Here is a 27,092-nt window from a genome sequence, read left to right as displayed (position 1 = left end):
ATGGCTCCCCCTTCTAAATAAAAAGCAGGTGTCTAACCAGGCTTTCCTGAACAGAAACTATGATCTTGTCGACTAAAAAAATAGTCACAACATGAAAGTGGAGGGTTGTTTTATTTGATAGTCTGTTTTTAATTAAGGCTTATAATGAGTTCCTTTCTAACTGGAGAGCCACAGCAATTAGGGAACAAGTCTAAGGTGGGAAGTGGGTGCAGAAAAAGGGAAGGATTAATTAGAGCCACTGCAGGGACAGTACCACCCCCTCGAGGTTTAGCTGTGAAAACCAAAAGCATGCCCTCCACCTCCATGTCCACTGCTACTTCGCCAGGTTCCCAGCTCCCTGGGGAGAGGAGCGTCTTAACTTGATGCGCAGGCACTCCCATCTCGGTATCTTCCCCCTTAAGACTTTCTTTAGATACGTTTGTGAATAAGGGTAGGGGAGAATTCTGAGATGTTTCCCCACCTACATCTTATACTACTTGTCAACTTTACTTATAAATTTGCTTTTAGGATTTAGTCTAAACATTACTTCAAGTGGAGAAATGTATGATTCTGTTTTCTAGACACTGTACTATCTTTGAAAGAGAAACTAAACTACCGTAATTCTTAGCCTTGATCCTCTTATATTAAGCTGTTTGTCTATACTCCATACTAAACTATTACAAAAAAGAAAAAAGGAACACTTTTGAAGGAAACAAAATTATAATATCAACTATAAAACAGGTTAATGAAATAAATGCAAAACAGTCACGTCTTGTTTGTATTCAGGTCTCCACCTTGAAACAAATGTATAACACTGAAATGGTTCCATCTTGGAATGCCTTCCTAAATATATCATAGCTAAAGTAAAACTGTAATTAAAAAAAAAGATAAACACACGGCATATGCGAGACTTGTGCAACTGGAAACTACGCTAGGGACTTTCTCCCTATCATAAACAGTTCCCTACACACACTTATTCTAACAACATTTTGGCCTCCAATGAGGACCCAGGGTTCACATGACTACTGAATAGCAATCAAACTCTCATCAGGAAGCCAGTCAAAATATTTAAGGTTTCACAGACTTCCATCCAAACAGCTAAAGGAGCCGCATGATATTAGGTCAGCATTTATTCTTTGCATTTATCAAAACTAAGGAGTTACTTTCCATTTCATAAATAAGGGAGCGAGTCTACATCATAATCACTGCCAATATCTTTATTAAATCTCCAAAGATCAATCTCTGGAAGAAGAAAAAGACTCTACATATTGCTTCATTTAGAAGAATATGGTTCTAATATTAAAGAGAATATTAAGATATACCACACTATTTACAGTTGACCCTTGATCAATGCAGGGGTTGGGGTCTGACCCTGCATATAACTTCTGATTTCCCCCAAACTTAGCTACTAATAGCCTGCTACTGACTAGAAGCCTTACTGACAGTCAATTAACTCATATCTTGTATGTTACAGGTACAACTACATATATTTTATATATTCATGACATACCTTTTTTATATTTCTAGGCTATGCAGTTTGTGAGTTTTTTCAAATTGTCATGAATCTCAAAAAATTTTCTAACATGTTAACTGAAAAAAATCCATATAAGTGGACCCATGAAGTTCAAACCCCTGCTGTTCAAGGGTCAACTGGATAATGTGTCCTGTGTTCAGAAAGGACTCAGGCACATACAGTATTAAAGCTGACCACTAAAACCATGAAGGCCATAAGTGATGGGTTATATGATTTTATCAGAAACCCAGAATGTTAGATTTTTGGCAGGAGGATAGTATTAAATTTTTTATTAAACTGAGTCCATATTAAAAGAATTCATGTTTCACCTGTTATCCAAATTTGGAACAACCTGTAATTTTTAATATTTTAAAAATATGCCACAAAAAGTCAGATGATCTCCTCTGAAGATTATGAAAAAATTTAGATTACACAAATAAAGAAACCACAGTAAAGATTTTAAATGTTTAAATCATAAAACTAAAAATACCCCTTTATCATAAAACACTAGTAAATTATATTTATAAAATATACAAATTAGGTTAAGAAACTCTTGTCTACCTACCACACATCTTGGGGAAGATTTAAAGTGATGCTGCCTTTGATATCATCGTGGAAACACATATATCCCAAAGTAGCTAATGTGACATACAGCACTGTTACAATCCCCATGCCAATATTCAATGCTTGAGGGAAGCGTTTTGATTCTTTCATTTGATTTTCCAGTGGAAGGACCTAAGAAGAGAATGCAAGTAAATGAAAACAATATAGCACCCACCTGATAGGTGCCCAGATTAATCTTTCTATAGTATATGTAACACATAATCGTTGATGTATTTTCCTAAATATTACATATTTTTCCACACTACAGATTTTTTAAATTCCTAAAATAAAAAGATTTGAAATCAGCCCTTCGCAAAACTGTCAGGTATTTTTAAAAATAAACTTTCTACTTCGGAATAATTTTACAGAAAAGATGCAGAGATAAACAGAAGACTCCCACACACTCCTGACCAATTTCTCCTTTTAACATTTCACACAACCAAAGCACATGTGTTACAACTAAGAACCCGTATTGGGACATTACAATTAAACTCCAAACTTTGTTTGGATTTCACCAGTTTTCCCACAAATGTCCTTTTTCTGCTCCAGGGTCCCGGCCAGGACAGCACCGTGCATTTTGCCATCATGTGTCCTGAGTTCCTCGGGTCTGGGGCAGTTTGTTGGTCCTTCCTTACTGTTGATTACTTTGACAGTTTCGAGGAGCATGGTTATGTATTTGGCACACTGCCCCTCTATTAGTTGTCTGATGTCTTTCTCATGGCCAGATTGGGATTATAGGTTTCAGAAAAGTACACCATGGAAGTGCGATGCCCTTCCTAACACATGCTGTCAACATGATTCATCGCTGGTGAAGTTCATTTTGATCCCCTGGTTAAGGCAGTGTTTACCAGTAAAGTTCTGCTTATAAAGTTCTTTCCTTCCTCCTTATACTCTATTCATTGGAAGTAAATCACTACAGGCAGCCCACACTCCAGGGACTGGGGGGATTAAGCTACAAGTCCTCGAGGATAGTATCTACATAAGCTATTTGGAAATCTACCCTGTGTGCTTATTTATTTAATCACATATATGTATTCATAGGGATTCATATATATTTGTTTTATAGTTTACTACTGCTTATTTTGTTACTACTACCATTCCAGCTTCGGTCTTCATGAGTTCTATCCGGTGAGGTCCTTTGTCCTTTTGATGTGCATCTATTCTTTCGTTTTTTGAGCACTTCCCTACTTTCTGCCAGGGCTTCCCAGCGGGCACTAATGGGTACAGAACCTGCCTGCCAGTGCGGGAGATGCAAGAAGCGGGGTCAACCCCTGGGTCAGGAAGATCCCTGGAGAAGGGAATGGCAACCCACTCCAGTATCCTTGCCTGGAAAACACGGGACAGGAACCTGGCAGGCTACAGTCCATGGGGTTTCAGAGTCAGACACAACTGTGCAACCAACACACACACACACACATACTCTCTGGCACTACAATATGCTCCAGACACACCTTGAATTTACTTGCTTCCGTCCTGTCATCAGCCATTTCTCCAAAAATCTTTGTTTCCTTTGCTGGAGAATCAGATTTAGAACTCAAGATCAGGGTGCTAAGTGGGCTCAGTGCTCCTGGGTGCCACTGCTTTCAGCTCTCTCAGCAGACACAGTTAGTAGGCACGCGTACACGCACTGACCCAAGTACACACATGTCTGCAACTGCTTCTCTATCTATCCATGTGCATCTGTCGTCTGTCAGTTTAATGAGACGAAAGTGTGAAGTGTGAAAGTCACTCAGTCGTGTCTGACTCTTTGCAACCCCATGGACTCCTCTGTCCATGGAATACTCCAGGCCAGAATACTGGAGTGGGTAGCCTTTCCCTTCTCCAGGGGATCTTCCCAACCCAGGGATTGAAACAAGGTCTCCTGATTACAGGCAGATTCCTTACCGTCTGAGCCACCAGGGAAGCCCCAATGAGATGAATAAGTATTTACATTATTGGGGGGGGGGACTTTTTTTAAAAAAAGGGGCAATTTAAAAGTTAAATTTGTAAGCAAATCTCTGGAGGTTTTGGGCATACAAATTTGACCACACAGTAAAAGACACTAAGTAATAATAAGTATTTACTGAGTGTTTACAATGTGCCAGGTATTTTTCTAAAAGCTTAGCATATAGGATCTCACACAGTCCTCACAATAACCTCATGAGACAATAACTAATATTATCTCCGCTTTTCAGGTGAGTTGGGTAGGTCCATGTGAGAACTGTGAGTGAGTAACAGAAAACGAAGAGTACACGAGTCGTATGCTCAGAGAAAACCCAGACTGAAAGGGGAAGCTAAAGTCAGGATGGTGCCAGTGCAGCCAGCAAAGGAGGAAGGGAAGGAAACGGACACTACGGAGGCTCCATCTGCGTGAAGCAGCGTCACCTGTTTCACACATAACCTCATTTATGGAGCTGATCTGGGGAAATACAAAAAGAAGACTCAACACGTCTTAATTGCTGACTGGAATGGGGAAACCAGGGACCCATTGAAAAGAAATACTCCAGTGTTTCAAGTTTGAGCAACCAAAAGTAAAACTAAAAGAAAGAGAGAAATGAGAAAGTGAAACTGATTTTATACAAAAAAGAAAAAGTATGTGTCAGACTTCAGAGTTGTTGAATCTGAGATGTCAGAGGAACAACACGTAACTGGAAATGTCCAATAGCTTTACTATAGCTTACTAGTTAAAGCAGAAATGAAAATCTACAATTATGTCTCTAACAGGGATAAATGGAGCTTCTAAGAATTAGTAAGAATTCTGTAAAGGAGAATTCAGAGAGAGCAGAAACCCAACTAAAATCGCATAAAATCGTCTCAGTTCTATTTTGTCTGTGGTTCATACAAACAGATGTTTATCAGTGGTTCTGCTCCCACACCAAACATCAGACTATGAAATATAAGCTATGGCCTTTCACTGTTCAGTTGCTAAGTCGTGTCTGACTCTCTGCGACCCCATGGACTGTAGTACACAGGGCTTCTCTGTCCTTCACTGTCTCCCTGAGTTTGCTCAAACTCACATCCATTGAGTCAGTGATGCCATCCAACCATCTCGTCCTCTGTTGCCCCCTTCTCCTCCTGCCCTCAATCTTTCCCAGTATTAGGGTCTGGGTCACTGGAGAAGGACCAGGAAGAAGAGGATGGCAAACCACTTCAGTATTGCCCTGAGAACCCCATGAACAGTATGAAAAGACAAAAAGACATGGTCTTTTGACCAAGATCAGATGTAGTAGGGGGGCTTCCCGGGTGGCACAGTGTCAAAGAATTCACCTGCCAACGCAGCACACACAAGAGACGCAGGTTTGCTCTCTGAGCCGAGAAGATCGCCTGGAGGAGGAAACGGCAACCCAGAGCAGTATTCTTGCCCAGAAAATTCCATGGACAGAGGAGCCCGGCAGCTTACAGTCCACGCGGTCACAAAGAGTTGGACATGACCAACTGACTGAGCACACAAACAGCAATATTCTATTTTGCCCAAATCTATACATTCTAGGCTTTCAATGAGTGGGAAGCACCTTTTTAAAATTTTTTGGCCACACCACATGGCATTTGGCATCTTATCTCCTCAACCAGGGACTGAATCCGCACCCCCTGAACTGGAAGTTTGGCGTCTTAACCACTAGGCCACAAGGATGTCCCTGAACTGGAAGCATCTTGAATGGAAATATTTAGGATCTCAGAATCCTCACAATGTTTGCATCTCTTGGTAGCTTCATGATAACATCATTTCACAAAACAAATGATATGTATAAATCTAAAAAGAATTTATGTTTGACCCTTCTTATGTAATAGTAAACTTTATAACAATTTCAATTCATTTCTAATCATCTAGTCTATAAGATATGACATTTGGTTTCTGTCTAAATATAACCCAGACTTGACAGAGTACAGTGAATACAGATCAGACAAAACTAACCATGAGTTAATGGTTTTTGAAGCTGGGTGATGCTTACAGAGGAGTTCATCACACTATATAGGTTTGAAAATTTTCACAACAAAATATTAAAAATCATCTATTCTAATGCTCTCATTTTACTTATTAAGAAAATTATCCAAGATAAAACATGGATGAACTCCTGGTTAGTAGAGGAACTAAACTGTAATTCAAGATTATCATACCAAAATGCAAATCATTTTCTAGGAATACAAAAATAGAAACAAACAACAACAACAACAAAAAAAAAAAACCAGAAACAGGAAAGAAAACCATGTATTTTTAAATGTAAGTAAGTCTCTGTGTTGACTTAAGATTTTAAAAAATAATAATAAAGACTAAATCCTTACCACTCCTATGCCTTCAAAAGCGAATACAGCAGTACCAAAAAACAGGGGGTATTTTTTCCAACCAGCCACTATTGGAAGGTTGTGGGGATCTGGCATATTCTGGAGAAGAAAGAAAAAATAAGATAAGTTACTTACTTGTTTGAAACAATTTAAAGCAGAAGAGTGAAATCATATACTTATGAGCCTCACGCTAGCAAATGTGGATTATAAATGTGAATAATTCTTTCAATAAAAAGTTTAAGCATCCTATGTTAAATGTAGCCAAGCTGTCAGGATTCTACTGCCAGAAGCAATTGTCTCCCGGAGCCCATATGTTCCAGCTGAGCTAAACGCTCCTGATTACTGCTTCCACCTGTAAGGCCCAGGCTGTTCTCACCGGGCATGGCTCCTGCCACAGCAGGAAACACGCAAGCACATTCAACACCTGAGCTGACAGCCATGCGATCAGTTATCAACCACTGCTGGCAGTGTCCAGTGAAACTCATCCCACTCCACTTTCACTGCTCTTTTGGTTTCTAGGACTGCCCAACTGTGGCTTTCCGCCTCATAGCCCTGCGTGGCTCCCCAGCTCCTGGTTTCGGTGTTTGACTCTCTGACCTGACGACTGCCTTCACCCTCATTATTTGTGCACAAGCCTGGACTCTGGCTTCGATGACTTGGTCTGACTCACAGAGCCTTGTTCCAACCCTCACTATCTGGAGACTTACAGTCTGCACATCTTGTTCAAGATGTCTGGGTCCAAAGTGGCTAGTTCTTCCAGCTACCCCAAGTCCCCTCACCAGCCTGTGTTCTCTGCCTTACCAGACGGGAAGTGGAACTCGAGGCCGGTGAAAAGGATGAACAAAGACACTGAAGTGTGGCAGCACAGGGATAACTGGGGAAATAAGAGGGGTCTGCTGCTGCTGCTCAGTCACTTCAGTCGTGTCCGACTCTGGGATTCTCCAGGCAAGAACACTGCAGTGGGGTGCCATTTCCTCCTCCAATGTGTGAAAGTGAAAAGTGAAAGTGAAGTCGCTCAGTCGTGTCCGACCCTTAGCGACCCCACGGACTGCAGCCTACCAGGCTCCTCCATCCATGGGATTTTCCAGGCAAGAGTACTGGAGTGGCTTGCCATTGCCTTCTCCGAAGAGGGGTCTAGAAAAACCTTTATTTTCTTGGGCTCCAAAATCACTGAAGATGGTGACTGCAGCCATGAAATTAAAAGACGCCTGCTCCTTGGAAGGAACATTATGACCAACCTAGACAGTGTATTACAAAGCAGAGACATCACTTTGCCGACAAAGGTCCACCACCTGGTCAAAGCTATGGTTTTTCCAATAGTCATGTGCGGATGTGAGAGTTGAACCATAAACAAATCTGAGCGCCACAGAATTGACGCTTTTGAACTGTGGTGTTGGAGAAGACTCTTGAGAGTCCCTTGGACTGCAAGGAGAGCCAACCAATCAATCCTAAAGGAAATCAGTCCTGAATATTCATTGGAAGGACTGATGTTGGAGCTGAAGCTCCAATACTTTGGCCACCTGATGTGAAGAACTGACTCATTGGAAAAGACTCTGAAGCAGGGAAAGATTGAAGGCAGGAGAAGGGGATGACAGAGGATGAGATGGGTGAATGGCATCACTGACTGGATGGACATGAGTTTGAGCAAGCTCCAGGAAGTGGTGATGGACAGGGAGGCCTGGCGTGCTGCAGTCCATGGGGTTGCAAAGAGTCAGACATGACTGAGCAACTGAACTGAGAAAACCTGAAGCACAAGTAGAACCGTGCGACATGATGGTGACACATGACGAGAAACACGTTAGGGTCAAAATGGAAAATTAAAATGTGTGGGCTGCTGGGTAATACCAAACTGTCCTCCAAGGCTCACAAGCTTCCCTCCACCTAAGGAACATGCGTTTCTGCTCCACTAACTCCTCGATGTCCAACCAAGGGGTCAGGAACTCTAGAGAATCTTAAGAGGTCTTCCTGCTTCTCCTCTTCCACTCACGTGCGCTATAACAACGAGTCCATGGGCTTTGGAATTCAGACAGGGCAAAACAGAGACTCAGCATAAGAGAACTCGTCTTGGAGTGCTAATGGAGAGTTTAGGACAACTACTTTGGCAGCAATGTCTAAAAAGTCTAATTGCATCAGGAAAGAACAAAACAAGGATTCCCTACCTTTTTTGAGTCATTGGCCCCAGTGAGAGATGAAAACTATACAGCTGCCCAGTGGAAAATGCACACATACATATAGAAACACTGAATCTTATCAATAATTTTAAGGGATTTGTAGATCCCCTGGATTCCCTCAACAGATTATTTTAAGGAAACTGAGTTAAATATCTCCAGACTACTGATGATGAACTCAGTTGCGGTCACTGCAGAAAGAGATTACAGCCCAGGGTAGTGGCAGTGAGCTGAAGCTGCAGTGGCAAATAAAGCTTCAGGCGTGAAAGAAAATCATAACATCACAGCTAGACTCCCATCTCCTGTGATTGGTTTAAGTCTTAAAGGAATAAACAAGACACTGATGAGTTCTTTTTTTTTTTTTTTGATTTTTTTTTTTTTTTGATGAGTTCTTTATTTCCTGTTAGGCAGTGTACTAGGGCAGGGTCCTGAATCTCACAACTCTAGGGCAGGCATTACTATGTTCTGAGGCAACACCATACAGCTCAGAAGCATACTGACCAAGATTCAAAACCAGATCTGACTACAAAGCCTATGCTTTCATCCTCTATGCCATATACTTCTTCAGCTAAGCAGTGTCCCCCAAAAGAAAACCTGATTATCTCCTAGGTGACACATATGAAGTAGGGTCTTTACTCATCATCACTTTTACCTCTAAAGTAAAAAAAAAAAAAAAAGTTTACTTGTTAAAAAACACACGACATAGTTAAAAACATGTTATACTTACCCTTACAACATACTGATAAATTATCACAAGACTGACAGCCATGGATATGTTGGCAAGGAATGAAAGCACAAACAGATTCTTGAGCTCACGAATGAAGACCAAAAGAATTAAAAATGGAAGAAAGCAAAGCATATATATCCTTAGGTCAATACTTCTTCTCTCACATGGACTTGATGAATTGGTACTATTCAAAACAAACACTTTACTCTCCAGGAACCCTTCGTGAACCTATACAGGATTACCAGGAGAATAAGGAAGAGGGAAAACAAAAACTTCCATTAACTTATAAGCACGAAGGAGAAATATAAAGAAAACTATAATCTATATACACTCTATGATAAATTCCTTTGCAATAAATAAAATACATAGTTTCAAGACAATCTAGCAACCTAGAAATATATATATATATATATAATTTAGGGATAATTAAAATAGAATAGTCTTCTTTGCAAAATAACTTTATCATACTGTGAAAACAAAGTTCACTAGAAACTTGTGAGGACAGACTTGCTAAACCACTTTGAAGCTCTGTGACTGTGACACTCATGATGCCTGCAAAGGCTCAATCTGCTTCTGAGATGATCAAAAGTAGAAGAATGCTTATCTAGAATGGCCATTGGGAGGTCTATTAACACAGTTTTTTCAAAGCAGAAAACAATCTCCAAGTGCCTTTTAGAAATGTACAGTAATCAAGATGCCCAGAATGTACAGAAATCAGAGCCCAATTTTAAAGGTATTCTATAAAGCAACTGTTGATGAATTAGTATCACTGTCAATAAATATTTATTAACAATCAGTTATCTTCTGCATGCTAGACAATAAATTTTTGTCAGAGCAAAAAGCTTCTATAAGATAAACCAACTTTACCTCAAAATTTATTCAGCTATTTCTATAAACCAATATTTAGCTTCCAAAAGAGATTCCATAATTTATAGTCTCCATATATTAAAAATTGTCCCTGATTCAATTAAGCAAATAGTCCAACTTACAAAAATAGAAATGAAATTATAGAGGACTTTAAAAATAATCTTAAAAACTCACAGAAGAGGCAGATTGTACTAAAATAAAAATATCAGTGAAAATCTATTTGCCCCAAACACTGTACCCTCCTTTGAACATAATGACATTATCACGTCTCTGAATATATAAATTAAGAACCAAAACTTATAGTAATAACAGAAAGTATTTTCTGAGTACTTTGTATGTGTCAGGTACTGAACTTTACTCTCCAGGAACCCTTCATGAACCTATACAGGATTACCAGTAGAATAAGCAAGAGTGGAGGAAAAAACTGCCATCAACTTATACTCATGAAGGAGAAATATAAAGGAAATTACGACTTATATGCACTGTGTCAAGTACTGAACTTGATATGCAACATCTCATTTAATCCTCAAAACAACTCTCTGAGGTGGGTGGTAATATTAATTTCCATTGTATAGTTGAGGAAACTGAGGTTTAGGGAAAGTAAAAAAGAAAAATCTACATAATATCAAGCCAGTAAGTGGTGGTTCTAGGATTCAAACCCAGGTCTGAGACCTAAGAATCTAGCGTGTGACAGGAACATGTTCACCTGAGCAAAACGCTGCAAGCCCTAAAGAGGGGCCTGCCCAAGGAGCCCCTGGTCACCTCCGCAACAGCCCTCTCCCCTGAAATATAGGACTGGGAGGCCAACAAGTCAGAGTACAGAACAAAATCCTGACATGATTAATAATGCAGGGGGTTAATTTCACCCTTACCCACAATAAGTAATATTTAGTGTCACTACAAATGTACATATCATCTTAAATCGCAGGGACTACACCTACTAGTTTTAAGTTATGTCGGCAACTTGTAACTCATACTGGACTAACAGACTCAGGTTATGCCATGTACCATTTAAGAAATGCACAGCTCTCATCTGTCTTATAATTGGCCATTAAAACTTTCTATTTTATCTTCTATAACTTGAAATAGAAGCAAAATTGATTGTTTACATCACTTGGCTTTTAAGAAGATATTTTATTTGTTGACCCGATTTTCTCTGTCATCAAATTATTTACAGCCAAATACTTCTGAAGTATAGGTATTCAAAGAAGTACCTCCCATATACAAGATGAGGTAATGATAGAGTTAAGCTCTACCAAGGATTCCTGGCAAGAGAAAAGTAGCCATATAACCAATTTTAAAAAGGGCTGTTTGAGTCGTTAGGTGCTTGGGAATTTCACATCGATTCTATCACAAACCTCTCATAATAATTTAGTATTCTTTGGCAGAAAGAGGGTTATAAGAAATTCTCAAGATTGAAAAATAAAGTAAAATAAAAATATCGATACATACCCAGAGCAAGATTCAGGTAAACATTTGAGTCCTTCGGTGCCCTCTAGAGACAGAGATTGGCTATCTAATAGGACTTCCTACGCTCTCACATGTTTACCAAAATGCAAAACACTGAAATAAATATTATAAGATAAAATTACTAAATTCAGTTGCTTCCATGTAGAGCTCAAATTTACTAAATTCTACAGTTTATTAACTTTTCAATTCAGTGATTTAATGGTTAAAATTCCAAAGGCAGATGATGCTCTTCAGCAAAGCTAAAATGCAGAATTAAAGCTATAATATGCTACATTTGCATACTAAATTTAAAATGCATAATGCATTGTATAAAGGCTTTCACAAACTTTTCATCAGCTGCGGCTCACAATAAGGCTATGAGGAACATGGGGAGATTTTGCTATTGTTCCTATTTTACAAATAAGGAAATCGAGGCTTGACCAGGAATAAATGGGTCTTATTCAAAGTTAAAACTGAGAGCATGCATCTGAATTCAGATCTTCTGACTCTGAAGTCCATAGTCTTTGGTATCACATTTTTTTTCCTCTGAATGTAACAGCCCTTCCCTATTCTTCATACCTACACACACTATTTTGTCTCTCTGAGCTTTTCGTGAGCATTTTAATGGAAGATCAGCAGGAAGCGACTATAACCATGATGGACCAGCATCAGTGGAAGCACCACAGTACCTCACCCCTGCAAACTGTCTACAGTGGTTTAACGGGCCCAAGAACAGCCATACAGCAGCTACAGAGCAAGAGACGCACAACTCCGTATGGGAACTAAACTCTTAATTCTTTGGTTCGATGTAATACTGAACCTTCAGTTTTAGGCAGATCAAGGTGGTCATAACCTTACAGGTTTTAACTGTAAAAGTAGTAGCAATTAGTATGGTTTAATCAACCTGTGTGTCTTTTATTGGAGACTGCTCTCAAACGTGAGGACGCTTCTGCAGAGAGGGGCAATCTCTGATGATGCTGTTTCAGCGATCATCTGTCTGCTCTGCTAAGGTGAGGCGCTTAGCACTGCTTTCAGCTTTTCTCACATCTGCCTCAATATCTTTTTCCATATTGCTCTTTGGGCTGCAAAACAACTTTCATCTTTCTATCAACTGCAAGCTTCTCCTTACCTTCCAGAGAGTCACTTTTTCTACCTGGTCTTCTTATGATATGTGCAAATGAGTTAAACTCTTTCATTCAGCTTTGGAGGCAACTGATAACATTTCACAGGAGAAAGTCACCAATCCTGAGCTTACAGGTATTTATTTTATGTACCTATATAGTCTGTGTCATACACATACTCACAATTAAAGTCAGACAATGTCCTGCCCTAGGAAGAACAGTAGTGTGGCAGCTAGGAGAGGCATTTACGTTTCTGCCTAATTCACATGGCCTGGGGCACATTGCTCATGCTCTATGAGACTTTGTATCCTCATTCATAAAATAAGCATAATACTTATATTACAGTGCAGTTGCAAAAATTAAAGGATATGTATCATGGTTTATAAATATAGGATTATAAAGCATTATGAGCATTACCTATAACTTTAAGTCAAGCTTGTTGGTAGCTCTCTTAGGGGATTATAGAAAAGATACAATACTACCATGTTGCACAATCCTAGAAAGGCACCATTTCCATTATATTCTATGTAAACGACTGCTAAAATGGTATATCTTCTCTTGACATTAAATAGCCTCTTAACTGAGTCAGTAATCCTAAAACTATATGACTTGAAGAATTAAATACTTGTAAAATCAAAAGCACATCATCTATGATGAATAATGCTGATAAAATCATCAACTCTCTTATTTATAAAAGAATGACTGTGACCCTTTCCATCATTAAAAATCTAAGAGGGGGGTTTTATCAAACTATGGCCCCCAGACCAAAACCTACCATCTATTTTTGCAAATAAAATTTTATAGGAATACAGCCACATATAATGTATTGCCTACAGCTAAGTTGAGACAGAGATCACATGGCCTGCAAAACTGAAAATACTTACTATCTAGCCCTTAACAAAAAATGGTTGCCAAATCTTGGTCTAAATATAAAATGAAGTTATCTTATACTTAGAAAAGTGAGTCAAGCATATACTTGAAAGTGAAAGTGAAAGTCGCTCAGTCATGTCTGACTCTTTGCCACCCTATGGACTGTACCGTCGATAGAATTCTCCAGGCCAGAATACTGGAGTGGGCAGCCTTCCCCTCCTCCAGGGGATCTTCCCAACGGGACTCACCTCACACCGCGGGTCCCTCGGCTACACGGAGCCAGCGAGGAGCGCCGGCGAGTTTGCGCGACTGCCAGGGCGCGGGGGCGGGCGGGGGCGGGCCGGGACTTCCAGTCCAGCTTCCCGGTAGCACTCAAATCAGAGAAGGCAGTGGCAAGCCACTCCAGTACTCTCGCCTGGAGAATCCCAGGGATGGGGGACCCTGGTGGGCTTCTGTCTATGGGGTCACACAGAGTCGGACACGACTGAAGCGACTTAGCAGCAGCAGCAGCAGCAATTTCATATATATGATGTATCTGGTAATCTAACTGCTGCTGCTGCTGCTAAGTTGCTTCACTCGTGTCCGACTCTGTGTGACCCCAGAGACGGAAGCCCACCAGGCCCCACCCCGTCCCTGGGATTCCCCAGGCAAGAATACTGGAGTGGGTTGCCATTTCCTTCTCCAATCCATGAAAGTGAAAAGGGAAAGTGAAGTCGCTCAGTCGTGTCCGACCTTTAGCGACCCCACGGACCGCAGCCTACCAGGCTCCTCCGTCCATGGGATTCTCCAGGCAAGAGTACTGGAGTGGCTTACCATAGCCTTCTCCGGCTACCCAGAAGCTGGGCACAAAACGCGAGCGCGCAGCCGAGCGGGCGCAGCGCGCCTGCGCCGTACGTGCGCGCGCATGCGCCCCGCCCCCGCCCGCCCCCGCGCCCTGGCACTCGCGAAAGCTCGCCGGCGCCTCTCGCTGGCTCCGTGTAGCCGAGGGACCCGCGGCCGCTCCCGGCCGGCGCCGCAGCCTCCCGGGAGCCCTGCCCCGAGGTGTGAGGTGAGTCCCGGGTCGTGGAGGCCCCTTCCCGTTCGGCGCAGCGGGAAAAGGAGTCGGGAGCGGGGACTGAGGAGTTGCCGCCCGCGGCTGCCCGCTCCTCGGTCTGACCCTGTGCCGAGGAGGCACCGGCAGCCGCGGTCCCTCCTCCTCGGGGAGCGTTCTTCTCGGCACCGCCGAAACCAAAGGCTTGGGCGGCGCGCTGTGGAGGGGTGTCTCGGGGCTTTCTCGGGGCGGGCGGCGGGCCGGCGCGGCGCGGGGGCGCCCGAGTTTGGGGCTGGGCGCCGCGGCGGGCCGATGCCCGCGGACGGGATTGACCCTCTGGGTCTCCGCGCCCGCGCCCCCCCACCCCGCGCCGCGCCCACTCCGCCCGCCCTGGGGCTCGACCGGCGCCGCGGGGCCGTGTGGCGCTCCCGGGCCGCTGGGGGCTGTGGGGGGAGGACGCGGCCGAGGGCTGGGCGCGGGGGCGCGGGGGCGTCGGTTCATCCCGGGGCCCGGGCGGCGTCGCAGCATCTGGACTGCCTCCTGTTTCTAGTCCTGAAAGTTGTCCCCTCTCCTCCCTCCCGTCAGTTTTGCAAAGTCTGCCTATTCCTCCTGGAGGCTTCCCCCTCTGCCCCCTTGGGGGCTCCGTGTGTTTGCCCTTGGGGTACGGCTGGAGGTTCAAACATGTTCTCTGAAATAAGGTGCTGTTAAACGTGTCAAGCGGAGAAGGCAATGGCAAGCCACTCCAGTTCTCTTGCCTAGAAAATCCCATGGACGGAGGAGCCTGGTAGGCTGCAGTTCGTGGGGTCGCTAAGGGTCAGACACGACTGAGCGACTTTACTTTCACTTTTCACTTTCACACATTGGAGAAGGAAATGGCACCCCACTCCAGTGTTCTTGCCTGGAGAATCCCAGGGACGGGGGAGCCTGGTGGGTTTCCGTCTCTGGGGTCACACAGAGTCGGACACGACTGACATGACTTAGCAGCAGCAGCAAACATGTCAAGGCAATTTAGCATCTTCCTAGAGGCCTTTGTCGGAGAAGGCAATGGCACCCCACTCCAGTACTCTTGCCTGGAAATTCCCATGGACGGAAGAGCCTGGTAGGCTGCAGTCCATGGGGTCGCGAAGAGTCAGACACAACTGAGGGCCTTCATTTTCACTTTTCACTTTCATGCATTGGAGAAGGAAATGGCAGCCCACTCCAGTGTTATTGCCTGGAGAATCCCAGGGACGGGGGAGCCTGGTGGGCTTCTGTCTATGGGGTCGCACAGAGTCGGACACGACTGAAGCGACATAGCAGCAGCAGCAGCAGCAGAGGCCTTTATCAGAGTTAGGTGCCTTCCTCAATAAGGGAAAAAGGGGTGTTTTTTCTTTCTTTCTTAAAAGAGCAAAAGCATATGCCACTAATTTAGGCAGAGGAGTCAACTTGAAGTTGCAACATGTCTAGGAAGGAGGACAAAAGGTCTGGTTTTTGGCCCAGAATAAATGAAATTTGGAATTTTAGTTCCCTTCTGAATGTAGGCACACAGAGCAGCAGAGCATCTCAGGAGCTGTAGAAATAAATGATTGCTCTATAAGGTTGGTCAAACAAGATCTTATTTTATAGAAGTAGTTTGGAGAGACCTGTAATGTGTATTTACGGGACTTGGGTTACTTGGCAAAGCCAATATCGCAGGAGCAAGGAAACAGAGACTTGACAAGGGGGATGTTACCTCCCTCTTGAGCCTTCATTTAGCCTTTAGTGGTGTGCTGACAGTCAAAGGGATAGAGAAATCCATAGTTCTGTTCTTAAGACCCATTTACTCCTCAAGATAATGCTTTCCATCCGTACTTTTTTTTTTTCCCCATCCGTACTTTTAAGCAAATCAGTGCCATCTTTTCCCTCCAGAAGAAGAAGGAAAAGAACAAAAAAGTGTTTGTTTGAAGTACCAAACCCCAACATAGAGGTAATAAGATAGGAAAGTGATGTAAAAGCTTAAGTGGGCTGGCTTGCAGGGATAGAGCTGAAAATAAAAAATAATTGAGATGCAATTCTTCTTACAGTGTTGCTTTTTCTTTAGTGAAATAACAGGTTCTTCCTCTCCCCCCCTCCCCCCAAATGCTTTGAAACTGTCAGGAAAGTAAGGTAATAGTAAAGTAAGTAAAGTAATAAATAAAGTAAGTAAAGTAAGTAAGTAAAGTAATAGTAAAGCCTACCAGCCTACCTTCTCTTTCCTCCTCCTCCGGTATTTATTTTTTTCTCATCCACTAATATTCCCTGCCTCTACGTCTCTCCCGAATCCACCAGTGCCCTATTAATAGAAGAAGAAAGGACTGTAGGTTCTTTCATCCCTTTTTCATCTTAGGTGCTGTATTCCTCTGAGCTTTGTTTTGTGCTTTGAACATTGAGGTGGATTTCTGTAGAGACATCCCCAGCCATGATTGAGATATTTGAAGTAGAGAGCCTTGCGGGGAAGATAAACAGTAAAGAGCACATTCTTTCTTTGTGTAGCACAGTGCTGTGAGAGCGTCATCATTGGGCAGAGAGAGGGGCTTTTAAATTCCCTGTAAGTCCTCTGTTGCCCACTTCCCAGGCAAAGAATCTCTCTCTCCAACTTAAGTTTCGTATGTGTTAGTGAAACGATGAGATTTCATAATGAAAACTTACTCTGAGCATGCTAGTTTGTTGATGTTAGACTGCTGTTGACTTTATTTTCTTCAGGAGACTTGTGATAGGAAGCAGTTCTTAACTGTATCTTTCCCTTCTTTCACAGGGAAGAGCAGTGTTGGCCTCGAGTGTTTTTTAACCCCTAAAATCTCTAGAATTAGAGACGTTTAAAGCTGCAGATGGCCACAAAAAGTGCAGTAGTCGAATGAAAAGCAAGACTTTGAAATATGTATGAGAGGAATTGTTTAGTGTAGATTTGTGAGAAGAAGGGTTACAGCGTCTTGAGGAAAGAAGTGAAGGTTTTTAATAGGGGCATTTCCAGAAGGTTAGGAATGAATGTTTGAAGAGTAACAACTCCCCTTTGACTAGAAAGCAGTTTTAACTGACTGTTGCATCAGAAATGATGAATCTGTCTTTGAGTTACAGTCTTTGAGTTATGCTGAGAACTAGCAACTGTTTTGGTGGATCCAAGGCATGCACTGTGAATGAAGTTTGAGAAAAAACAACTAGGCTAGTAGGCCTAAAAAAATCTTGGTCCCCAAAGTTTATCTCATTAAACTAATTTTAGAGTCAAAACATGCAACCATGCTAAAGGGGGGAAAACAATCAGGAGCTTGATATTAGAGCATTTTTTGAACACGTTTTAATGAAAAAGGGAAACCAGGCTGGAATTTCAACCTGTTGTTTTTTTTTTTTTTAAAGTCCAGATTCTGGCCATCTTTCACCTTTCCAGTTTTGCTTTTAGTTTTAAAAGATTTTCTGCTTTCTCTAGTCTTATATAATTTGTAAGATGGACTGGCTTTTGATGACTACTGTTCATTTTAATTTTGAGCTTTAATGTATTTGATTTTCCTGTATTTCTTTAAGCCCCATTGCTCAGCACACTGGAAATTAGATTATCTTTTGTAATCAGTAGACAACTAGACGGACTTTAAAAATTAGATAAGGGGCAAAGTGATACCTTGAGATTACTGAGAATCTAGGCCCTAAGATTTAAATATGGAGCTATATAAACTTCAGCAACCAGAAAGCAGTATCCTGAGAATGAATTTATATAAAAAAAAATTAGATATGGAAAACAAAAGGCCAAAACCCACATGAGTTTTAGGAAAAGAAATCTAGCACTTTGAGCAGCGATATGCTCTCCGTGTGTACTTTCCTGTCTGACAAGATGATGATTTCCTTGAGAGAAGAAGCTTCAGAGGTAGTGATTGCTAATCCTTATAACGCAGTCTTGGAAAACTCTGAAAGAAGACAAAAGAGTATCCTCCTGTTCCCATTGTAGCCGGTGTGTTTGAGGCAACCTTTAATTTCTGAATTGGAAAGGCAAAATGTTAGGTACGTTTATAGTGTGTCGAGATAAGTAAATCTAAGCTGAGAAAGATGAAAGGAATCACTTTCTGTACAGAAGTGTTGATTGGAATAGACTTGCTAACATCTTTGGTTGCAGGGCCTCGCTGACAAGTCCCCAGGGCCCACTTTTGTCATGGTCTCTTCTGGGATTCAGCCTGCTTTCTTTCCTCTTCACAGTTGCCCTCTCCTACTTTTCCCAGCTGAGTTCTTTGGGTCTGGCTTTGTAGCCAGCCTCTGAAGACAATCTTCCAAGATTGCATCCCCTTTATTGCTGTTCTTCAGGACAAGTACTCACCTTATTTTAGGGGCTTTTACTTTTTATCTTCACAAGAGAACTGGTAAATTGGGGAATGTCAGATTGCTGATGTTACACATTGATAAAAATTAAAGTAGGGTTAAGTGTATCTAGTCCTTTTTGTTTTCTGATGAAATAATCATCAGGTCATTTAATCTGAAGTTAGTTTTCCCACATATCTTATATTGCTCTGTAAAGAACTGAATGTCTCTTTTCTCAGGGTTGCTGCTACTGCTGCTGCTGCTAAGTCACTTCAGTCGTGTCTGACTCTGTGTGACCCCATAGACGGAAGCCCACCAGGCTCCCCCGTCCCTGGGATTCTCCAGGCAAGAACACTGGAGTGAGTTGCCATTTCCTTCTCCAATGTGTGAAAGTGAAAACTGAAAGTGAAGTCGCTCAGTCGTGTCCGACCCTTAGCGACCCCACGGACTGCAGCCTACCAGGCTCCTCCATCCATGGGATTTTCTAGGCAAGAATACTGGAGTGGCTTGCCATTGCCTTCTCCGTTCTCAGGGTTAGGGCATGGAAAACTGTTTCCAGACCCTTCATTTTCTACTGGTCCTTGGCGCCTGAGACTGTTCCCTCCAGTTAATCCAGCCACTCCCTTTCTTCAGCTGAGATTCTGCAGATTTCTATAGTCAAAGATATAATATCAAAAAGAACGCACAACATCATTTAACCTTTATGTAATCAGCTGCTGTATTCTGTCAGTATTTCTTGGTTTCCTCCATCTTCTGTGTCCTGCTGTCTGAAACTTACAGCTTCTTCAAGGATGGTTCTTTTAGGAAAAAGGATTGTTGCTATCCATGCTCATGTGATCCTGCTTAGAAGCATTTATTTCATTACATTATTGAAAAACAATTTAGAATATATATCAACTTTTTTTTTAACTGTGCATAATATTTGGTTATGGACAGTTATGGCCGAAAGTGAAGAGGAACTCAAAAGCCTCTTGATGAAAGTGAAAGAGGAGAGTGAAAAAGTTGGCTTGAAGCTCAACATTCAGAAAACGAAGATCATGGCATCCGGTCCCATCACTTCATGGGAAATAGATGGGGAAGCAGTGGAAACAGTGTCAGACTTTATTTTAGGTGGCTCCACAATCACTGCGGATGCTGATTGCAGCCAGGAAATTAAATGACGCTTACTCCTTGGAAGGAAAATTATGACTAGCCTAGGTAGTATATTAAAAAGCAGAGACATTACTTTGCCAACCAAGGTCCGTCTAGTCAAGGCTATGGTTTTTCCAGTGGTCATGTATGGATGTGAGAGTTGGACTGTGAAGAAAGCTGATCGCCACAATATTGATGCTTTCAAACTGTGGTGTTAGAGAAGACTCTGGAGAGTCCCTTGGACTGCAAGGAGGTTGAACCAGTCCATTCTAAAGGAGATCAATCCTGGGTGTTCATTGGAAGGATTGATGCTAAAGCTGAAGCTCCAACACTTTGGCCACCTCATGCGAAGAGTTGACTCACTCCAAAAGACTCTGATGCTGGGAGGGATTGGGCTGGGCAGAGAAGGGGACGAAAGAGAATGAGATGGCTGGATGGCATCACCGACATGAGTTTGATGTGGCATGAGTTTGAGTGAACTCCGGGAGTTGGTGATGGACAGGGAGGCCTGGCGTGCTGTGATTCATGGGGTCGCAAAGAGTGGGAGACGACTGAACGACTGAACTGAACTGAACTGAATATTTGGTTCAGCTGAGGTGTGATCTGATTTTTTTTCAGTATTCAGAATCAATTTTTGACCCTTTCTAAGTTCATCATCAGTTTTGTTTTTTTTTGCTTTTCTTGCTGCCTGTAGTAGGGCATTTTTGTGTCTTGGCTTGTTACTTAATCAACAGTCAGTAAACATTGATTCAAGTAGTAGTATTGTCAGCACACATTTATAGATTTAGCAGACTTATTTTCCCATACAGAAATAACGTGGGACAGATTTTAAAATAACATTTCAGCATTTATAATACTTTACTCCTTTTTTGTTTTGTTTTTGTTTTTTGACCTCGCCGTGCAGTTTGTGGGACCTTAATTCTCTGACCAGCGATCCAACGCAAGCGCCCTGAAGGAGAAGTGTGGAGTCCTAATCACTGGATTGCCAGGGAAGTCCCTATAATATCATATCTTTAAACAATTCAGGTAAGTTTTATTCTGTTTCACGTATGTATATTTCTGACAAAAGTGGGAGACTATATTCTGTTTTGTAAACCATTTAAAATTTTAGTTTTCACTTATTGTATTGTTACTGTCTTTTCACATCCGCATATACAGATCCTGCTCATCAGTTTTAGTGAGTGTGTTATGTGCTGATTGTGCCGTAATTTAACCAATTCCCTGTTGGTAGACTTTCAGTTTGTCTGGGTTTTTATTTTGTAAACAGTGTTGTACTAACATTTCAGTTATACATCATGTGTACTTGTGTTTTCTTTCTTAGAATAAATTGTAGAATAGGTCTGCTGAATCAAATTATATACGTTTGAAGAGCTTTTGATGTCCCTGGCTATTTTTTTGAAATACCAACTAGTTTGCTTTTCCTCCAGTAGTATTTGAAAATGGAGAATTTCCTGGCAGTCTAGTGGTTAGACACTTCACTGCCTTGGCCCGGGTTCAGCCCCTGTTTGGGGAACTAAGATTCTGCAAGCCGTGTGGGACAGCCAAAAAAAAAAAAAAAATATGTATTTCCCAGTGTTGAAATGTTGAATATATTCTTTTTTCCGCACCCTCTCCTTTACTGTGTTCTGTTATTCTTTCTTTGTTCATCTGATTGGCAAAAATGTTATATATCATGTTTGTATGTTTTTATTAGTAAAGTTGAATATCTTTTCATATGTTTGTTAGCCATTTGTATTTCTTTTGTAAATGTATGTCCTTTTTTCCATTTTTCTATTCAAGTATTGTTCTTTATCTGCTTTTTAAAAAATTCATTTTATATATTACTTTTGCTAAGCACATAATTATGTGCAAATATCCTGTACTGAGTTAAATTATTCTTCTTTATGATAGCATTTCTCAAAAAGAATGCATGTATATCCTTCATTTACCAGAGGTTCGGATTTCTTAGACCTATGGGGTTTCTATGAATCTGCAGCACATGAAAATTAGGGAACCTCTGATTTGGACGAAATATAAATTTCTTAACATTTTTACTGTTCCTATTTTTCCTCTTGTCTCATGGCATTCTGCTGTTTTTTCTGATTTATCTTAATAATCATAAATTACAGTCTTAATGTATTAAGGTTTTATCCTACCCCAGCCTAACAATAATTTTACAAAAATGTTTTGATGTATGGAAATTAGAATGTTAAAGTCCCTAAAGGAAAGCACTTTTGTAAGTCTGTGAGAAGCATTGTTTGTAAATGAGGCGAAAGGAATAACTAAGAGAAAAACAGGTAAAATAGAGTAGACAGAAGTATAGGGGGTTTCTCATCTAGTTTAAAAAACTCAATATTACTTTGTTTCTTCCTCGTGTTTTGTGTGGTAATCTTCTTTGAACTGTAAATTTGGAACCCATACTGCTTGAAAAATAGTCTAAATGAAATTTTTGAAATTCTCATTGTTATCTACAGATTCATTAGGGAGCAGTGTTCCCTTTAATATTTTTTTAAGTTGCAAGCAGATGAACAGGCTGCATAAGCAGCAAACTACAAACATGGAACTTCGATGGATGTTTTGATACTGTAGCCAAATAAAGCTTGCAGGGCTTATTTGACACATTAGTGACAGGCATAATTGTTACCGTGCTGCCTGATAAGTAAGCTTAAATATAGATGACTGTGTTTGACATCACTTTTCCATAGCCAGACATCACATTTCTGGGCCCAACTTGGAGGAGGAAACAATATGGCAGGCCAAGAAGCTTTAACAAATATTTCTGATTTAGAGATTTCAGTATTAGAGAGATTAGACATTTGGGGCAGAGGTTGCTTGTAACTTTGGTGTTCCTAATTCCTAAGGTTGTAGACTTTCCTTTTCCCTTCTTCTACTCAAGACCATATGCTTGAGGGAAAAATGGGAAGATTCAGCCATGGCTTTACTTTCTCCAAATAGTTTTTTCTGCCCAGTAATTAAAGCTTGGGATGCAGAGGTCACTGTCATTGGTAGTGCACAAAGGACAGTTTGTTTCCCTGCTTTAGCCAAGCCAGTCAAGTTTTCAAGGTCTAAGCTGTCACGGGCCCTAATATCTATTTGAGTTGTCCTGTTAACCTGGGTCTCTGAGAATTTCTGAACCTGACTTTCTCATGTTTTCCCAACCGAGGTTGTGTACTTCAAACAGAAATATTTGCCATCTGTGAAGCGCGAATAAAGTAAAAGCAGACTTAACATCATTACAAAACCAAACGGAAGTATGATAGTTTTAGAATAAGCTTTTTTCCTACCAATCTTGCCTTCCACTCTACCTACCCTTCCAGCCCCCAAGGAGATGCATATTTTTGTCCCTAGAAAAAAAGTGAAAGCTGCATCCAACTCTCTGTGACCCCATGGACTGTAGCCTGCCGGACTTCTCTGTCCACGGAGTTCTCCAGGCAAGAATACTGGTGTGGGTTGCCATTTCCTCCTCCAGGGAATCTTCCCAACCCAGGGATCAAACGCATGTCTCCAGCATCACAGGCGGATTCTTTACCGTCTGAGCCACCAGGGAAGCCCCCAGCAAAGGCAGTGTCAAATCAGACTCTGAAACTTGGTAGAAACTCTTAACTGGAAATCATTCATAGCCCACGCTGTAACTTTCTAGGGTTGATTCTTCTCTGCAGCCTGACTGTGTGTAATGAAGCGTTTGTTGGTCAAACGTTTTCTCTAGCTATGTACTGAATTTTTGTACTATCTAAAAGGATGAAGCATTGTTGGGAAAACGTCCTGATAGTACTTTTAGAATCTCCTGTTTGCCAGTTCAGTATTGGTTGATAGAAGTCAGTCTTTGTATCTGCTGTAAATCAGTAATAAAACTACCTAAAGTTTGATGTTGCTTTACCTTTTATAGAGTACATTATTTTATAATTCACTTACGTACCATCTTTGATAGGGAGGCGCAATTTTTAGAAAGGAAAATTCTGAGCTCAGAGAAGTTAAGTGATTCACATAGTTGGGAAGAGGCTTGAATCCATATCTTTTGTTTTCTTTATATTTTACACCTTTCAGAGATACCATCTGCTGAATCATTTGATGATTAAAACATTTGTAATAAAATTTAAATAGCTTGTTATTAAGTGTGGCAGATATTTAAATAAAATTTAGGACAGCAGCATGCAAGTTTTTCCCAATGGATCAATTATGTCTTGTGACAAATGAAAAACTACCATTATAGATGGGAAATTAAACTGTATGGTATGTAAACAACTGAGGGAGGAAACAGTGCCTTTAAATGCTATTTATGGATTCTCTGGTATATCTAGAGCAAGAATGATACGGTAGAAAAACTATCGTATTTGTTTATGAAATACCCATGTGTTTTATCTGTAAGGCAGTGTTGTATCTCTCTTCAAAGTCTGTGATTGTTGTTGTTGTTAGCCACACGCTCGGCATTTGGAAGTTTAGTTCTCCACCAGGGAGTGCACCGGTGCCCCAGTCGTGGATGTGTGCAGCTTGAATCACTGGACCACCAGAAAGTCCCAAAGGCAGTATTTTAAAGTTTCTTTTTCTAGTAGCTGATTGTTAGTGTGTAGAAACGCAACTGATTTTTGTATACTGATTGTGTATCCTACAACTTTACTGAGCTAATCAAAGTTTTACTATCAAGCCTGTAATATTTCAAGAGGAAATTGCTAATTTCTCCCATTTTTAAAAAACAATTATTTTTTCAGATATTTCAGCCAAAGGCAGAAAGAGCTCTTCTCCTAGGATGGAGTCTGTTGTTTGGGAATGTGGTTGATCCAGTTGACACGTTGGCCAGATGGTACCCGATGTAATAAAATGAAAAGAAGAGGCAAGATGATGTCATTTTCCCATATTGTGAAAACAAAAACAAATGCCTTTCATGAGACCAAGCTAACAAACCTCTGACGGTGCAAAGAGTTTGAAGAACTTAACAGCAAGATAGAAGAAGTACTTCCAAGCTGAGACCTGCAGGTGTACAAAGATCTAAAATACATATTGAGTGGGCCTGATCATCTGAATCTCATTCGATCGAGAAAGCATGGCTCTGAGTTGGATCGTCTTCTATCTGTGCCCTTGACTATGTTTGTGTGCCATATAGGTGGGCACAGTTTGTGTTCTTTGAGCCTGTTACCTTGAGGAGGTGCCAAGATTTGCCTTGTAACACTACCTTCATGCCCGGTCTTCTGAATCATTATGACCAACAGACGGCAGCTTTAGCAGTGGAGGTAAGACTTCATCTATTATTTGGCATGTCGTAGAAAATTGTTCTTGTATTGCCCTTTTAATCAGTCTACTGAATGTGTTTGATAAACGACAGGAAAAACTAATATGTTATTTTGAACTGCATCTTGTACATTAAAAAGTTATGTATTTAGGTTCAGACTCTGATCGATCGAAGATTTCAGATTTGGGGAATGTTACTCATCTTAGTTTTCAGATATTATTCTTTTATGAAGAAATTTGAAAATTTGGAACTGGAGAAGTAATAGCCTTTCAGAAGTTTAAATTGTCCAAGTTATGGTTACATCTTTTTTGCTATTTAATAATAAGACTTTAAAGAGCAGACGATAATAATAATAATGCTCATAATTCACTTAGTAAATATTGAAGGTAACATGATTTTGAAAATGGGTTCTTTGGCTCAGACTTTAGGCTGGTGGGTTTACAGTATTTACATTGTCTTAAATACTTAAGATGGTATCCTGGTCTTACTGTCTTCACATCGATTTACGAACAGCAACTCCCAAGCAGTGATAAAGGTTTTGTTGTGTGAATTATCTGTTCTTGACCTCTCAGGACTTCATGAAAATCTGTTGCCTTACTTGAATTCTTCTAATGGTAATTCTTTAGGCACTTTTTAATTCTTTTACTTTAGAAGCTATGACCAGTCAATGGATACAGTTAATAACAGGTTTAAATAATTTCGTATGTGTTTCAATAATGGTTTTAGAATTGTGGACAAAGATATGTTGACCAGATAGGAATTAGGGGGCAGCAAACTGTGACAGTAAGAGGAAAAAGCTTGGAGTTGTATAAACTGCAGCAGCAGCTAGCACTTTCTATCTGTATTACTTTTGGCAGGTTACTTGAGTTTTCTTACCATTGTAACTTTACTTGTAAACTAGAGTTAACACTTTGGAAGATAGAAAATGAAGTGTTTGTAAAGTACTTTGCACAGTACTTTTGGAGTAAGTTCTCTGAAAGGGATAGCTTTTACCATTTTCCCGTATTCTAATATTAATGTAGCTACATAGTACATAGAATTTAAAGTTGTTTTTTTTTTAATTTTAGTCTTTAATCCTTTTTACAATGCTTTCAGCAAATTGAATACAACATGTTTTGGAATCTTCATTTTATAGTAAAATTCAATGGTTTAGTACTTCCAAGTAAACGAACATAAATCTGGGAAAGATTATTATTCACAGATTTTGAAATGTAGAGGGCAACTTGTATAGTCCAAATACTTGAAAATATTGTAGAGGTTGAATAGAATATTTCTGCTCTTCCACTGACTACACACAGTCTAACTGGTAAGGAGAGATTTGGTATAGACTGTGAGATTGGGTGTATGGAAATGGGTATTGGTTTCATATAGGAATTTGGTTCCAGGCATGGTAGTCCCTGCTGGGTATTAAAACTACCCAGTTCTCTCACCAAAAAAATGAAGGAGGAATATCTTTGTTTCTGGTATCATTTTAAGTCAGTATGACTCCTTTGGACAGCAGATAGGGTTGTAAGAAATAAGTCATAAAGATTTATGGACTGATTTGGGTTTAACTTTTGCCTCTTTCACGTAGTAGCTTTCAGACTTTGAAATTAAGTCACCTAACATCTCTGTGATCCGGAGAAGGAAACAGCAACCCACTCCAGTACTCTTGCCTGGAAAATCCCATGGACGGAGGAGCCTGGTAGGCTACAGTCCACGGGGTCGCAAAAAGTCGGACACGACTGAGTCACTTGACTTTCAACATCTTTGTGAAAATCATTTGTGAAAAGGCACTGATAACAAAAATACTTTGAACGGCTGTTAGGATTAAATGAGAGATTTAAGTAGCTAGCACAATGCATGACGCCGAATAGATGATCCACAAGTGTTACTTCTATTTAAATTTCATTTGTA

The 27,092-nt window shown here is 40.8% G+C and overlaps 2 protein-coding genes across 8 annotated transcripts in view; one reads left to right on the top strand and one right to left on the bottom strand.

Moving 5' to 3' along the window:
- The window catches only part of LOC148773946 (neutral amino acid uniporter 4-like), a 32,525-nt gene extending 18,489 nt beyond the window's left edge, over window positions 1-14,036 (bottom strand). Inside the window, exons 1-5 of one of the 2 annotated variants that reach the window (XM_088832076.1) lie at window positions 13,806-14,036; window positions 11,570-11,680; window positions 9,251-9,478; window positions 6,356-6,454; window positions 2,058-2,227 (exon numbers count right to left, since the gene is read on the bottom strand). In XM_088832076.1, the coding sequence (XP_088688202.1) occupies window positions 2,058-2,227; window positions 6,356-6,454; window positions 9,251-9,382 (401 nt within the window). In that variant the 5' untranslated portion in view covers window positions 9,383-9,478; window positions 11,570-11,680; window positions 13,806-14,036. The remainder of the gene's footprint in view (window positions 1-2,057; window positions 2,228-6,355; window positions 6,455-9,250; window positions 9,479-11,569; window positions 11,681-13,805) is intronic. The other variant, XM_088832077.1, reaches the window with a different exon arrangement.
- Window positions 14,037-14,229: 193 nt separating this feature from the next.
- LOC129557796 (ferroxidase HEPHL1-like) overlaps window positions 14,230-27,092 on the top strand; it is a 109,377-nt gene continuing 96,514 nt past the window's right edge. For 2 of the 6 annotated variants that reach the window (XM_088832072.1, XM_088832073.1), the window contains exons 1-3: window positions 14,231-14,605; window positions 20,898-21,019; window positions 24,679-25,197. The gene's annotated coding sequence lies outside the window, so the exon portion shown is untranslated. Of the gene's footprint in view, window positions 14,606-19,101; window positions 19,222-20,897; window positions 21,020-24,678; window positions 25,198-27,092 lie in introns of all 6 variants that reach the window. The other 4 variants (XM_088832068.1, XM_088832066.1, XM_088832067.1 and 1 more) reach the window with 3 other exon arrangements.

The sequence above is a fragment of the Moschus berezovskii genome, chromosome 25 (genome assembly GCF_049115385.1).
Source record: "Moschus berezovskii isolate FMDL1 chromosome 25, NW_MosBer_1.0, whole genome shotgun sequence".
Taxonomy (NCBI): domain Eukaryota; kingdom Metazoa; phylum Chordata; class Mammalia; order Artiodactyla; family Moschidae; genus Moschus; species Moschus berezovskii.
Note: the sequence above shows the minus strand (reverse complement) of the source record. Positions and strands in the feature narration are given on the sequence as shown.